General features: G+C 43.7%; 1 protein-coding gene across 1 annotated transcript in view; it reads left to right on the top strand.

Moving 5' to 3' along the window:
• Positions 1 to 6,231: 6,231 nt before the first annotated feature.
• The window catches only part of LOC108794276 (cytochrome P450 4V2-like), a gene marked incomplete at its 3' end in the record, with an annotated part of 23,989 nt that continues 16,805 nt past the window's right edge, over positions 6,232 to 13,415 (top strand). The window contains exon 1 of the mRNA XM_018565285.1: positions 6,232 to 6,504. Coding sequence (XP_018420787.1) covers positions 6,306 to 6,504 — 199 coding nt within the window. The remainder of the gene's footprint in view (positions 6,505 to 13,415) is intronic.

Raw genomic sequence — 13,415 nt, 5'->3', positions numbered from 1 at the left:
GGGGGGTGATCTGTAGTTATGTCTTAGGAATGCAGGGCTGTTTATAAAGTGATGGATAGGTCAACATAGTGATGTATGAAAGATGAAGTATCCTCATATGAGGAACAGTCACTCTGATCACAGTGTTTGTGTTCCTGTTTCGGCCCTGCTGTGATATACTGTAGATTGCTAAACACATGCTACCCACTCACTTCCTTCCTATGCTGACCTGTCATTAAAATAATTGTCTGCTCAAATGAAGCTACATCAAGCATCATCTGACATCTTTCCTATTTTCAATGACACTCACCATGGATGCCCGCTTTCACCCCTGCTTTTTGTTTTGTACATTGAATCCCTGGCGGAGGTCATGAGATTGAATATAGATTTAAAAGGAATCCGATTCATACTCAGTGAGTATAAACTATCCGTTTTGCATGTGATACCTTACTGATGCTCACTGAACCTTATACATTTGCCAAGTATGTCAAATACTGGACATATTTGGCGAATGATCAGGTTATTAATTAAATCGGAGACACTTTCATTACATATCCTGCAACCCCAACTGCATTTACCCAAAGCTAGTTATCGATACAACTGGTGTGGGAAATCACTGAAATACTTGGAAATCCACATATCCTCTGTTTCTGCTTACGAGAGGCCAACTTTCTCTCACTATTTCAGGATATTCGCTAATTACTTAAATAATGGTGCCCTATTGATCTCTCTTTTTTGGGCTGAATCAATAGCATTGGGATGACCATTCTACTGATAATCCCTTACCTCTATGAAATACTCTCTATTCCTCTACCATTCATACTATTACAGTATCTACAAAGAGACCTAAGTAACATCTATATAAGTAACTTTATATAGAATTATAAATCTTATAGGATCGCTAGCTCTCTGATACTATCTTGTAAAGCACAAGGGTGACATGGGGTCCCTGATCTAATAAATTACTATTATGCTGCTCACATATACTGCCCTTGTACACCCACCAACCTAATAACACTTGGATGGAAATAGAACAAAGGTAAACATTACCAATGCATCTGTGCATTTGACAAAGACTGACAAGAGATAAAACGTTACTATCTCCTATGCAATTTAATATCTCCATGTGGAATCATGGTCAAATAAAGTTTATTTTAGCTTCCAAAGTATCCTCCCCAATATAATACATAATCCTGGCCTCCCAGATAACCTCTCGATAACATAACTCAGTTTTGGACCTGAGCTGAATTATTTCAACCTAAACATATCGTACATATGGTAACATACCGACTTTGCACCAGACCTGCCTTCAGCCTTTATTTCTACTTGCAACTCAAACACTATACATCATCTGGGACTCCACAACTTTAGCTAGAATGACCTGCTACCTTTGAGATCTTGTGCCCACATGGGCCCATACAACCGCATAGGATCATAAATGTCTAAAGACAACTCAAATCTACCTGTTGGGACATAGAAAGTAAACCAAAATATTTGAGGAAGTGGGAGCCCAGCCCTGTGGGAAAAATGTACTAGTCCCACCAAATCCTCCATTTGCATAACCTAAAGAGAAACAATCTACAAAATGTTGATGTGCTGGTTTCAAACCCCAGAGCTTCTACATTCATGTAACCCTCAGATTTTAAAGGAGTGTTGGAGATGTAGAAAATCAGAGTTTACTGCTCCATGAAACTTTACTCCACCAAGTCACAGGCCAAGAATTCCTCCTCAGTTCTCTAAACTACCTCTTGGGTCTCCCATTTCATATTGTCACCACAGACACCAAAAGATTAGTAACACATATTCGTATGGCTGCTAATAGCCAGATGCTTATTGAAAGGAGTGAGTATGTGCCTATTGATTATGTATTAGCTTTAGAAATTCTGCTCACCCCCTAAATTAGTCTAATGTACTTTGGTAGAGTGGGGTGAGGCTAGAGACTGCCCCTTATTTCCTGAACCATGGACAACATTGTCACCTAGATAAGGCAAAAGGAATTGAAGTAACAAAAAACACAATGGAAATCCATCCAATTACGGTAAAACGGACCACTGGTGGTCAGTAGAGGCTTGTGTTTTCTATTTTGTTAGAAAATTGGCATACAGGATTGAGATCCATCATAAAAAGTCCTTTATTTCCTCATAGCATAAAAGCAGTAGTCATGAACAGAGGAACTGAAACCCTGCAGAGGATGCAAACCCTCCCTACTCCATCCAAACTATGAAAACTATGATACGAGATATCTAAAGCAATACTGGGCAAAATAGTAATCTTTAGGCCTAAAATTTTAATTCTAACATGCATACAAAAAACACAAAAACTGATCTGGCATTAAAAGGGTATGTTAACCCGATGACTAAAATCCCATATGATCTTTAACATGTTAAAGTCATTTCAAAAGTCATTTTTCTTTCTAAATCTGCAGCTTTAATTAAATAATATGTGGTGAACCTGCCCTGAAGGTCCTTGTTCAAGCACTTCCTGTTATGGGGGAAAAAAGGTTTTTTCATTGTTATTCAGTCACAGAGACTTCAAAGAGAAGTATGGGGTAAGTGTTTTTCCCCATAGTTCTCTTAAGGGTCACGGAAGGACATATACAAGCGTCCTCCCGTGACCCAAAGCTCAGTATACCTGTTTTCCCTATTTTATGTTATAAAACATTGATCAGCACCCAATTTTTTGGTAAAATATAAAAGAGGGGGTCACATCTGGTAAATAGACACCAAACATGTCAAGCTTTAAAATTGCGTGCGCCCACAAAAAGCGCCCAAAAACGACCATGCCTAAAATGGGCCATAGGAGACGATTTAAAAGCTTTTACCGCTCATCATTTTAGTGCTATCAGTGATTGATGGTCCTAGAATTATTGCGCTTACTGCGACGTTCGCGGCGATATGCAACACGTAATCATTGTTTTTGCACGTAGGTATTGACGCGTATTTACGTGTATAAGTGCGTGCGCGCTGGGGCAGGGGACTTAAAACTTTTTTTGGTGTTTTTTAATTTTTTCAATATGTTTTTGTTTTACTTTTTTTTACACTTAACTTGATTGCTGTCACATAGGGGGCTAAAACCCCCCCAATGTGATAGCTAGATAAAAATGACAGTTCCTCTTTACAGGCCTCAAAATTTCTACTCGCCCCCTCGCAATTGGCGAGTGAAAATTGCGTGGGGGCGAGTAGTGGAATGTCATCGAGGGGGGTGCGCCGCGGCGATCGCTCGCTTCTGATCCCTCTTCTCCTCCTCTATAGCTGCAGCTTCAGAGCAGCCGAGAAGGAGAAGAGAGAATAGAAGCGAGCGATCGCCGCGGCGGCAGTGTCCCAACCATTGTCCACGCCGGCAGCGCACCTCGATGACATTCAGTTCCGCTCTTTCCTGCGGCTGTCTTCTGAGGCCCAGAGAGGGGGGAGGGAAACACTGACCGGGGAGGACAACGACTGGTGACAGGGAGAGGGGAACGTCGACGAGGAGAAGCCGAACAGGAGAGACATCGAGAGGGAGATTCACAGACCGGGCGATGGTGTCACATCGCTGGCCTCTGTATTTGGCATTGCACCACTGACTTCTGTACTGTGCGTTGTTACTGATCTCTGTACTCTGCGTCACACCGCTGACCTGGCGGGTTTAAGGCCGGGTCAGGGTAGGGGTTAGGTGGGGAAACTGGTGGCGAGTAACTTTTAAGGCCTGGCTAGAAGCTCAGGACTTGACATTTTGAGCCCTGCCTCTTTATAGAGACATCAGGGGTCCCCAAGACCCCTAATGTCACCTAGGGACCCCCAAACGAGCTGATGTAACGGCTGTACACATTCCTGGCTAGGGGGAGCGCGCGAGCAGAAAAAAGATATCGTAAATGTAAGTCCGCCCGCCGGGAAGGATCCACTGTCCGCACGTAATTTTACAATCGGTGGACGGCAAGGGGTTAAGGTACTTGAATGCATTTTTAAAGTGACATTAGAGTCACGTCGTGTTTTCCCCATTCTAATTCTGCTTTTAATACTTACCTTTAGGGATGTCCCGATACCACTTTTTCAGGACCAAGTACAAGTACTTCCCCTCATGTACTTGCCGATACCAATTACCGATACTTTTTTTTTTTAAAGGGACAGGTGACTTTAAATGATCCATAGTACAACTACATGTTATGTACTATGGATCATGATTTAACCTATGCATGTTAGCAGCGGAGAATTGTAAATCTATTGTTGGAGTGTGGTGGAGGTGTGTGCTGTATATATGTACTACATATACATTACACACGTCCAGTACACTATAGCAATAGATTTACAGCCAGCCCCATCCCAGCTTCCCTCACTTACAGTTTCACTGCGATCCTGTTGCCTCACGCGGTGCCTCTTGTAGTCGGCGCTGGGCAGGATCGATGCATCGCGTCTTGGTGCTCAGCTTGTGGGAGGCGCTCACAATTCTCCCCTGCTAACATGAATAGGTTAAATCATGGTCCATAGTGCATATTCAGCTGGCCCACCGGACCAGCGCTGACTCGCCGCGGCTCTCTGTCTGTCCGGTGTGCATGTTCCCTGCTGCGTGCATTCACTTCCATTAAGTCTCTCCTCCTCTCCCCTCTAGTGATATGGACTGTGCATGCCCCCTGCACGAGCCATTTGGAAGATGTGTTCTGCAGCCGGGAGGGCGGCGCAGGCAGAGGTAAGTAATTGTCTATCTGACAATTTTAACCCCTTCATGGCCAGCGACGTACAGTGTAGGCCACTGGCATCGGGGCTGTTTAAACAGACTCCCGGCAGCTTTTGCCTCCGGGACTTTGTTTAAACTTGTAAAGCCGACTGTCGGCTTTAAAGTAGAAGCGATTCTGGTGGCTCAGCTGCCGCCAGATCGCTTCTACAGGATGCTGAACGGGCCCCACCACTCGTCCCCCCGCTGTGTTTCCCGGGCTTCGTTGCCCCTCCTACGGGCCCGGATTATTTGGTGTTGGTGGGAAGCTGGAGAGGAGTTTGGCAAACCTCCATTCGACAATCCCCTCCCCGTTCTATGGGACCGGGAGCGATGCAGATTACATCACTTTTGTTCCCATAGCTGTCAGTGCTGCACGTCTTAAGCCCAGCTATAAGCTTTTGGACCCTCAGCATCACCTTAAAGAGTACCTATCACCACCATCTGCTATCACATGGTGGGCTTGTAAGTCCCCCTATGTGATAGCAATTAAAGTAAAGTAAAAAAAACCAAAAAAAAACATGTTTTTAAAATTAACATTTAATAAAATAAATGTAAAAATAATTAAAAAATATAAAGTCCCCCGCGAGCACACGCGTCTCCATGTAAACACGCGTCGGGTGCGCCTACGTATGAAAACGACGAACGCGCTACACATGTTGGGTTTTGCCGCGCACGCTGGAGTGAGAGCAATAATTCTAGGGCCAATATTTACGCGTATCTCTAAACTGATGACCTGTGGGGGCTTTTAAAGCGTCAGTCTATGGACTTTTTTGGATACTGAATTTTGTCGCCGTTTCAAGGACGCACACAATTTGTAACCTGGGCATGTTGGGTATCTCTTTACTCGTTGTAACCTCATCTTTTATATTTTAATAAACAACGGGGTATTGTAATGTGTTCTGGGGAATTTAAGTGCATTTTTCACAAAATGTTGGGGTTTGATAAGGAGTTGCGCTAATATTGTGCAACGTAAAAATTTGCAACTGCCACCATTTTATTTTTTAGGGTCTTGGCTTTCAGAAAATATATAATGTTTGGGGGTTTAAGTAATTTTCAGGCCTAAAATTTGGAATATAACATGGGTGCAAACAAGGGGGGGGGGGAAGGCCGCAGTCATGAAGGGTTTAATGTTGTTTATGTTTTTGCATCCATCTAATGCTTGCTAGCAGTAGATATATGTAAAAAAACTGAGACTTTAATTCTACTTTAGGATTTAACGCCTGAATTTTGTGTCACTGTAACCCCACCATTATCATATCATCAAATGATTTGCTCCCTCAAAGGGTCATATTTGTCAGCTGTGTGGAGAGGAGTTGCTTTCTCTCGGCTAGCTTCTGGTTTTGTTTTCCTCTATATAATTGTACAGTGACATATCTGGATAGTGTGAGCAGTACATGTAGTGGGTGTATGGGATGTAACATGAGAGACACGATGAGGTAACAGCATGTAAACACAGCAGAGTAATGTGCGGCGTGTTTGCACAGTGTACAATCATTGCACAGGCCTGCACACTCCGTCACGCCCATCTCTATTATATGACAACAAGGAGGAAGCTGGGCTGTGTGTGACAAGCAGGAGGAACACCGGGCTGTTATATACACACGTTTCCTCCATCCCAGCCTAGGACATAGCTGGACATGGAGCTGCTGAGGGGAGAGCTACATCTGCTGATCTGGGTGACTACAGCCGTGGTCCTGCTGACATTTCTAGTCTTCTCCACTGCCCCCCTCCTGGCTGACTACATTCGCAAACGGAAAATAATGAGGCATATACCCGGCGTGGGCACCAATTGGCCCCTGGTGGGGAACGCCCTGCTGCTGAAGCCTAATGGAGGAGGTACTCTATTCCTAAACATTGTATATATCATAAATGTTGTTTCTGTTCTCAGCGTCGCTGTATGTCACAGCACTGAACAGCTCTCATAGACTTTTGTACATGTAAACATTTTGTACATGTATAACAGGGGTACAAAAACCTCAGAACTCCAGCTGACAAATGCCATCATGCTTCTGCCTCTGGGAGTGATCCTGTGGCTGCCAGAGTCTTGCAATGCCTCTCGGGACTTGTTCAACAACAGCTGGAGTGCTGAGATTGCCTACCCCTGATCTAAGACTTCACTTTTACTCCTGCGTTTATTTTATCTACACCCAGGAGCAATTAGGCCAGCATGATCAACAATTAGGCGTGCATGTCCGTGCAGAAACCTGGAAGGACAGCTGCTGCACATAGCCTGTACATCTCAATGACAGGACTCGGCAACACACAACTTTAACTTACACATCCATACAGGTACGAATGCACGCCCCTGGATGCAGACCGCAGAGGTGCATTCGTACTTGTACAGATGTGCAAGTTGGGGTCGGCGTGTAGCTGTGTCCTGTCATTGAGATGTACAGACTACACACCCACCCCAGCTTGCACATCTGTACAAATACGAATGCAGCTCTGTGGTCTGCATCCGGGGACGTCCATCCTTACCTGTACAGATGTGCAAGTTGGGGTGGGTGTGTAGTCTGTACATCTCAATGACAGGACACAGCTACACGTCGACCCCAACTTGCACATCTGTACAGGTAAGGATGGACGTCCCTGGATGCAGACCACAGAGGTGCATTCATATTTTTACAGATGTGCAAGTTGGGGTGGGTGTGTAGTCTGTACATCTCAATGACAGGACACAGCTACACGCCGACCCCAACTTGCACATCTGTAAAAGTACGAATGCACCTCTGTGGTCTGCATCCAAGGGCGTGCATCTGTACCTGTACAGATGGGCAAGTTGGGGTCGTTGTGTAGCTGTGTCCTGTCATTGAAATGTACAGGCGGCTGCATGCAGCAGCTGTCCCTTCCAAATGCAGGTTTCTGCATGGACGTGGGTTCTGGACAGCTGTACACATCTGTGTGAATGAGGCCTAATCTGGGAAGTATAAACAAACTTTATACCTGCCAGATCTCTTTTTTTACAGTCACGTTTAGCCATGTTGGAGTTTCTAATCAGATTCTGGACGCACAGCATTCTATTCTAAACAGAGCCAAACTGAACAACCCTAAATGCAGTCTAAAGTTGGCCATATACCTATAGATTATCTGCAGATTTTCTATGGTCAGATGGAAAAAGTGCAACAGATTCCTCCATCTACGCTAAACTGTGTGGAAGGAGGAATCTCCCACTGGGCCAAGCTTCACTATCCTGCTAACCGGCCCCGCTGGCTCTCAAAATACTGATACTTAAATCCCCCAACATGTTACAATTTGATTGTAGGTCCTCATATTACACATTATTGTTAGTCTTAAAGCTAATTGTACAGAGATTGTATGGCAGATTGTAACATGTATGGAACCCTTGGGGCTCATTTACACGGGTGTGTCGAGCTGTACAGTGTGCATGCCCATGCAAAGACCCGATCCCTGGGGTGCACAGGTGCTGCGTGTTTTGTGTGAAGAAGCCTGTACCTCCCTATAGAAGGATGTGGCTGCACACGGTTACACGCAGACCTGAACCTGCACATTCGCGTGGGTCCCGCACTTGCACACTGCTCTAAAATAAAGAAAGTGGAAATACTATATATATACAGTATATGCATTGTGTACATACAACTTTTGTACAAGTAGCAGTTCTGTATTCTAAGGTTTTTCCTGTTTCAGGATGCCGCTCCATAGGTGATCCATTGGCAAACAGAGGGGATCAGTCTGTGCCCTCCAATCTCAGCACAGCTCATACACACAAGGTTCTAGTTAGTCTTGTGGTTGCCATTGAAGTAAACAAACAAATGCAACAAGCAGCTGCTGTAATGCTTTCTGGACCTAATTATTGGAACAGATTTCATTGTGCACTGATATTTATGAAGTTATCTCAGTCGTCACTCTTACCCAGTGCAGAGGTTCCCCGGACTGTTTGTTTTAGCTCTCCGACTTACAGCATGGCTCTGCTAGTCATGTGCATGTCCATGTCATGGAACACAACAATGTAACCTTGAACTTTTATAGTAAACAGTTATTTTACATGAGGACATGTGCAAGAGATGATTGCGGTCCAGAGATGTTTTCCCAGTTTGTAAAACAATCAGTTATCTGCCAACTGTATACTAATATATATATCCTGTGGGGGAGATCTGTTGTCTCTTATTGTATACAGTCTATTGAGTTCATCTTGAATGATTTATACATGGGATACATGACAGAACCCTAAAAAAAAAAGTTATACTCACCTGATCCTCGGAGCCTCTTTCTCCCCTCCGCTGCAGCGGTCTAAGGATCCTTGAGTCATCAAATTCTATATACAGTGTACAGGACGCGGGGACGCTGAGGGACATACCAAAGCTGTAGCAGAGGAAGGGACAGGCTTCAGGGTAGCAGCCAGCTGGGTCTGCGGTTCAGGGGATTATAACTTTTGTTTAGCACCTAGACAAAACTGAGCACTTAATCCTTGCAGTGCAGGGGTGGCCCCACTGCAAGGGTTAAGAACATTTTATGCCTGGCACTTTGCTTTAAATTAAAAAAAAAATACTTTTTTTCAAAAATGAATCCACATCAAACAAATATACATTGTCCAGCAAAGTATCTCTTTACATTTTTTAACAAACACAGTCATCATGTTTCCAAACATGGCTCCAACTCTCTCAATTCCACTTCCCTGAACTTTTTGTCAAGCACAAGCTCATTAGGGACAGCCCAGTCTCCAGCAGCTGTCCATCTACTAGCTTGGAGGATGGAGGAGAGAGACTGAAGGAGCGGGGAGCAGAAATTGGCTTGTCTTGTTGTATCTGTGTGTTTGTGGAGCTTACTAGGACACACAAGGGTGGCTCTATAGGATCCTCTAAGGAAAGGAGCCGTCCTAAAAGAGGATATTAGGACCAGGGCTCCGGGGACCAACTGATTCTGCAGAAAACTAAAACTATTGAACATCAAGAAGCAGCACCCATTGTAAGTGATTTAAACAGCATTTGAAAAAAACTAAAAAACCATTTGACTTTAATATAATTTTAATAAAATCATAGGGTCCCCTCCCCTCCTGGCCTTGTCTCCATCTAGGTAGTCCCAATACTTAGACCTGTGCTACTTTAAAAAAAATTGCTCACACTGAAGAATGTAATTTTCTTCTAATGGAAATCTAGTACAGTAGGTATAGAAAAGAATCACCCACATTTTGTTGCTTTGCAGCCTGAATGGAAGATGGACACAGTTTTTGTTTTATCCAGCTGTATTTACTCAGTGCAACTTATAACATTCAACTGTAAGATATAACACCGACATGTCAGAAAAAAATTCAAAAACAGAATCACTGAGTTGGAAAAAGGATCACCCCTCTTATGTTAGTATTTTGTTGAACCGCCGTTTGCTGCCCCCCGGCCAAAGTGTCTCAGGTTCCTAAGAGCCGGGCAGAGAGATGTGTAAGGGCCATACACATCTCCCCTCACAGGAGCTGGGTGGGACACTGGCCAAGGCGTCCCAGGTTGCTAAGAACTGGGCCTGGTGATGCAGAGCCTGCAGAGGGTGGTAGGCGGCAAAAGGCTGGGGACACTACTGGCCGGGCGAGGAGAACTGGAGAATGCGGTGTTATTAATACTGACTTACAAATCTTCCCAATGAGCACAAAAATCCTAAAGCAATAGTAACAAGCAAGCATTCAAAAACCCAAAGAACCCAGGAGCTTTAAGCCTTAATGTTCTTGTATGCACAGCATATTAGCACATCATGCCAAACTCCCCTCTAGAGCTGCGATCCTCCCTCTCTAGCGTCTTCTACATCTTCGACTTGGCTCTCTTCCAGGGATTGGCTACTTCGGCCTCTTGATTGGCTGGCAGGCATGAAGTACTTCCATGCGCACAGGAGTTACTTCATCTTGGCATGCTGGGCCTGTGCACTGAGCTCAGTGTACAGAAATAAAAAAATATACAGAATGGTAGAGAGAAGCTTTGATGGCAGAAGACACAGTCACTGCTGCCATAAGGGCTTGTTCACACCATGTCCGGACCAGATCTGGAACAGATCTGCAAACGCAGTGCATTTTCGCCGCATTTTTACCCTAATTATTTTTAGATTTTAATGGGCTCAGGTGCAGTCCAGTGCGTGTGCATGCGTGTGTATGTGTTTTTGATTTACATGCATTCCAGTGCATTCCAGACCAGAGAAAATGAGACAAGCAGTATTTTCTTTTGTCTTTACCAAAACGGACTGCGCTGGTGTGAACGGAGCCCAGAAATACCATAGGGATACATTGGGATGCTTTTTTGATCTGTGAACAAACTGTTCTGGTCTGGACATGGTCCGGACATGGTGTGAACAAGCCCTAAAAAGCCCACCAATCTGCAGTTTTTAAAAAAAAATTCCTTTACCTTCACTTTATCACTTTACCACCACTGTGGTTTTCCCCCAAACTGTCAAAAACAATAAATATGTAATATGTGAAAGGTGAAAGAGGGACAAGGAATGTCAGCCAAAAAATAATGTACTTTGAAAAGAATGCCACGTTGGAAGCTGGCCGTGATTAGGAAATAAAGTACTTAAGAGGCTTCATTGCCTGTTATCATTTTACCCAAGAACGCCAGTTTGGTTAGCTGGTGAAATCAGTTAGTTGCGGCGGGCCATAAAGACGGGTAATAAAGTCAAAACCAAAACATGAAAACATATCACAACTGTAAATCAATATAAACACTCTGCAAAAAGATATCACCAACATAAAGATAGAGAGAAGGCAAAGAGCATCGGCGACAAAGATGAAAGTTCATTAAAGGGACAACGGTTAGCTCTTCTAATCCTTTAAATAATAACTGTAAACAATAAAAATCATAAAACTAAATTAAATTTTAATACAATTAAAAGTTGTAGCCCCCCCCCCGTGCTACACATAAAAACACACATACACAAATAAAACACACACCATAAGCCATAAAAATACAACACAACCAAATAAAACATCTGCACAGAAATAGGATTAAGATGACTATTGCAGCAAAAGCTGACTTTTATTTACTTTCAAAGATGTAGGCCCCATTCACACCTGACCGTTTTGTAGCGCGTCCTACGCTCGATGAACGCTCTACAAAACGGTCAAAAAAATAAATAACACTGTAGTCAATGGCCTCGTTCCCATCTGTCCGTATTTCCGCCCGTCCCGAACGCACTACAAAACGGCTCACGCATGAAAAGGTCCCGGAGCGTTTTTTGCTGCGTATTGGTCCGTTTTGTAGGGCGTTTTCCATTAGTATACTGCCAAGTAGCCTTTGGAATCGCGCGACGGTCGCGCGGCCTTTTTACCGCGAATCGCGGTAAAAAAAACGCGTGACGGTCGCGCGACAGACGCGCATATTACAATACGCATATGTGTGAATGGGGCCGTAAGGCTGCATATATTTTTCTTTTTAAACAACAACAATCACTTCAGCTGCCCCAGCATTATGTCGCTTGTGGTTGTTGTTTTTGAATAATAATAGGTGAATTTTATTTTTTTAGAGGTATTTTATAAATAAGTAAAAAGATTGGAGAGAGAAGGGAGAGGAGACATTCCTTTCTGAAAAGGTGGAGGTCTGCTTACATGCTGGTTTGTGAGTGTACCATGATACCTTTCTACTGTTTTACTGTTCAAAGCCCATTTCGTGTGCACCTTGCTGTATAACTGGTGACGAATTGTTGAGTGCGTTTGTCATTTGTTTTGCTTGACCGATTTGGTGCAGCGACGCATGGGGGTTCTCAGCTGCCATTTGGATGTGCGGGATCCCTTGTGTGTTTCTGTGCCTTTAAAGAGGCTGGGCTTCCTCCTGACAAACCTGCACCCAATTTGAAATCTTCTGCCCCCATGTGCTCCAAGATGGAGACTCTCATAGTTTAGAGTTAGGACCGCACTATAAGGGGTGCCTTGGCGCGGCTGTGCGGCTTTCACATTTTCTGCAGAAGACGTGTATCCAAACCTCTGTTATTAACCTTAGTGGTGAGACGAGTTGTTTTACATGCTAGTTTGTGAGTGTGCCATGATACCTTTCTACTGTTTTGCTTACAAGAAAGGACATTAAACGGAGTGTGTTTCCAGGAGAGTGTTTTGGAAACTTCTTCTGGACATGACTTATATCCCCTTGCTCTGGGTAAGGCCTTGTTCACACCAAGCGCGGAGCAGAGCAGTTACAGACCGGAGCAAAACTGCGTCCAATGTATTCCAATGGTATTTTTGGCTCCAGTTCACATCGCAGCGTTCCGTTCCAGAGCAGGTACAAAAACTGCAGCAGGCCCTATTTTACCTGGAACGCGCTGGAGCGCATGCAAATGCATCAAAAACGATGAAACCACACATTGTTTCAGCTGGTCGGGTTAGGGGGACTTCCTCTCAGCACAATTACACAGGGTTAATAAGTAAAAAAATATATTAAAAATGTTTGTTAAAAATAAAAAAATGGTTTGAAAATAGCAACGTTTGCAGTTTTAACATTGTGCAAATACAACAATGTGCAAAAAGAAAAGTATATATATTTTATTAAATTTTTTTATCATTTATGAATGGATTTGTGTCCATCCAGGATAATGGATAGTGATCTGTGATAGCTCCTGAACTAACAATTTGGTGTTTGTTTTTTTTAACATTTATGAGTGCTGACAGCGGCTTTTGCGCCAGTATAAACAACCTTGTGCTCCAGACCTGCACTGAGGTCTGACACATAGCATGCTGAGTACTGGCTGGCCACATGTTGGGCACTTCAGACTTAAAGCACATCTAAAGCCAAAACTTTTTTTTTTGTGTGTATATATGTAGGTTTTTT

The sequence above is a fragment of the Nanorana parkeri genome, unplaced genomic scaffold (genome assembly GCF_000935625.1).
Source record: "Nanorana parkeri isolate BGI_ZX_2015 unplaced genomic scaffold, ASM93562v1 scaffold828, whole genome shotgun sequence".
Taxonomy (NCBI): Eukaryota; Metazoa; Chordata; class Amphibia; order Anura; family Dicroglossidae; genus Nanorana; species Nanorana parkeri.
This window is presented reverse-complemented; position numbering and strand designations above follow the sequence as displayed.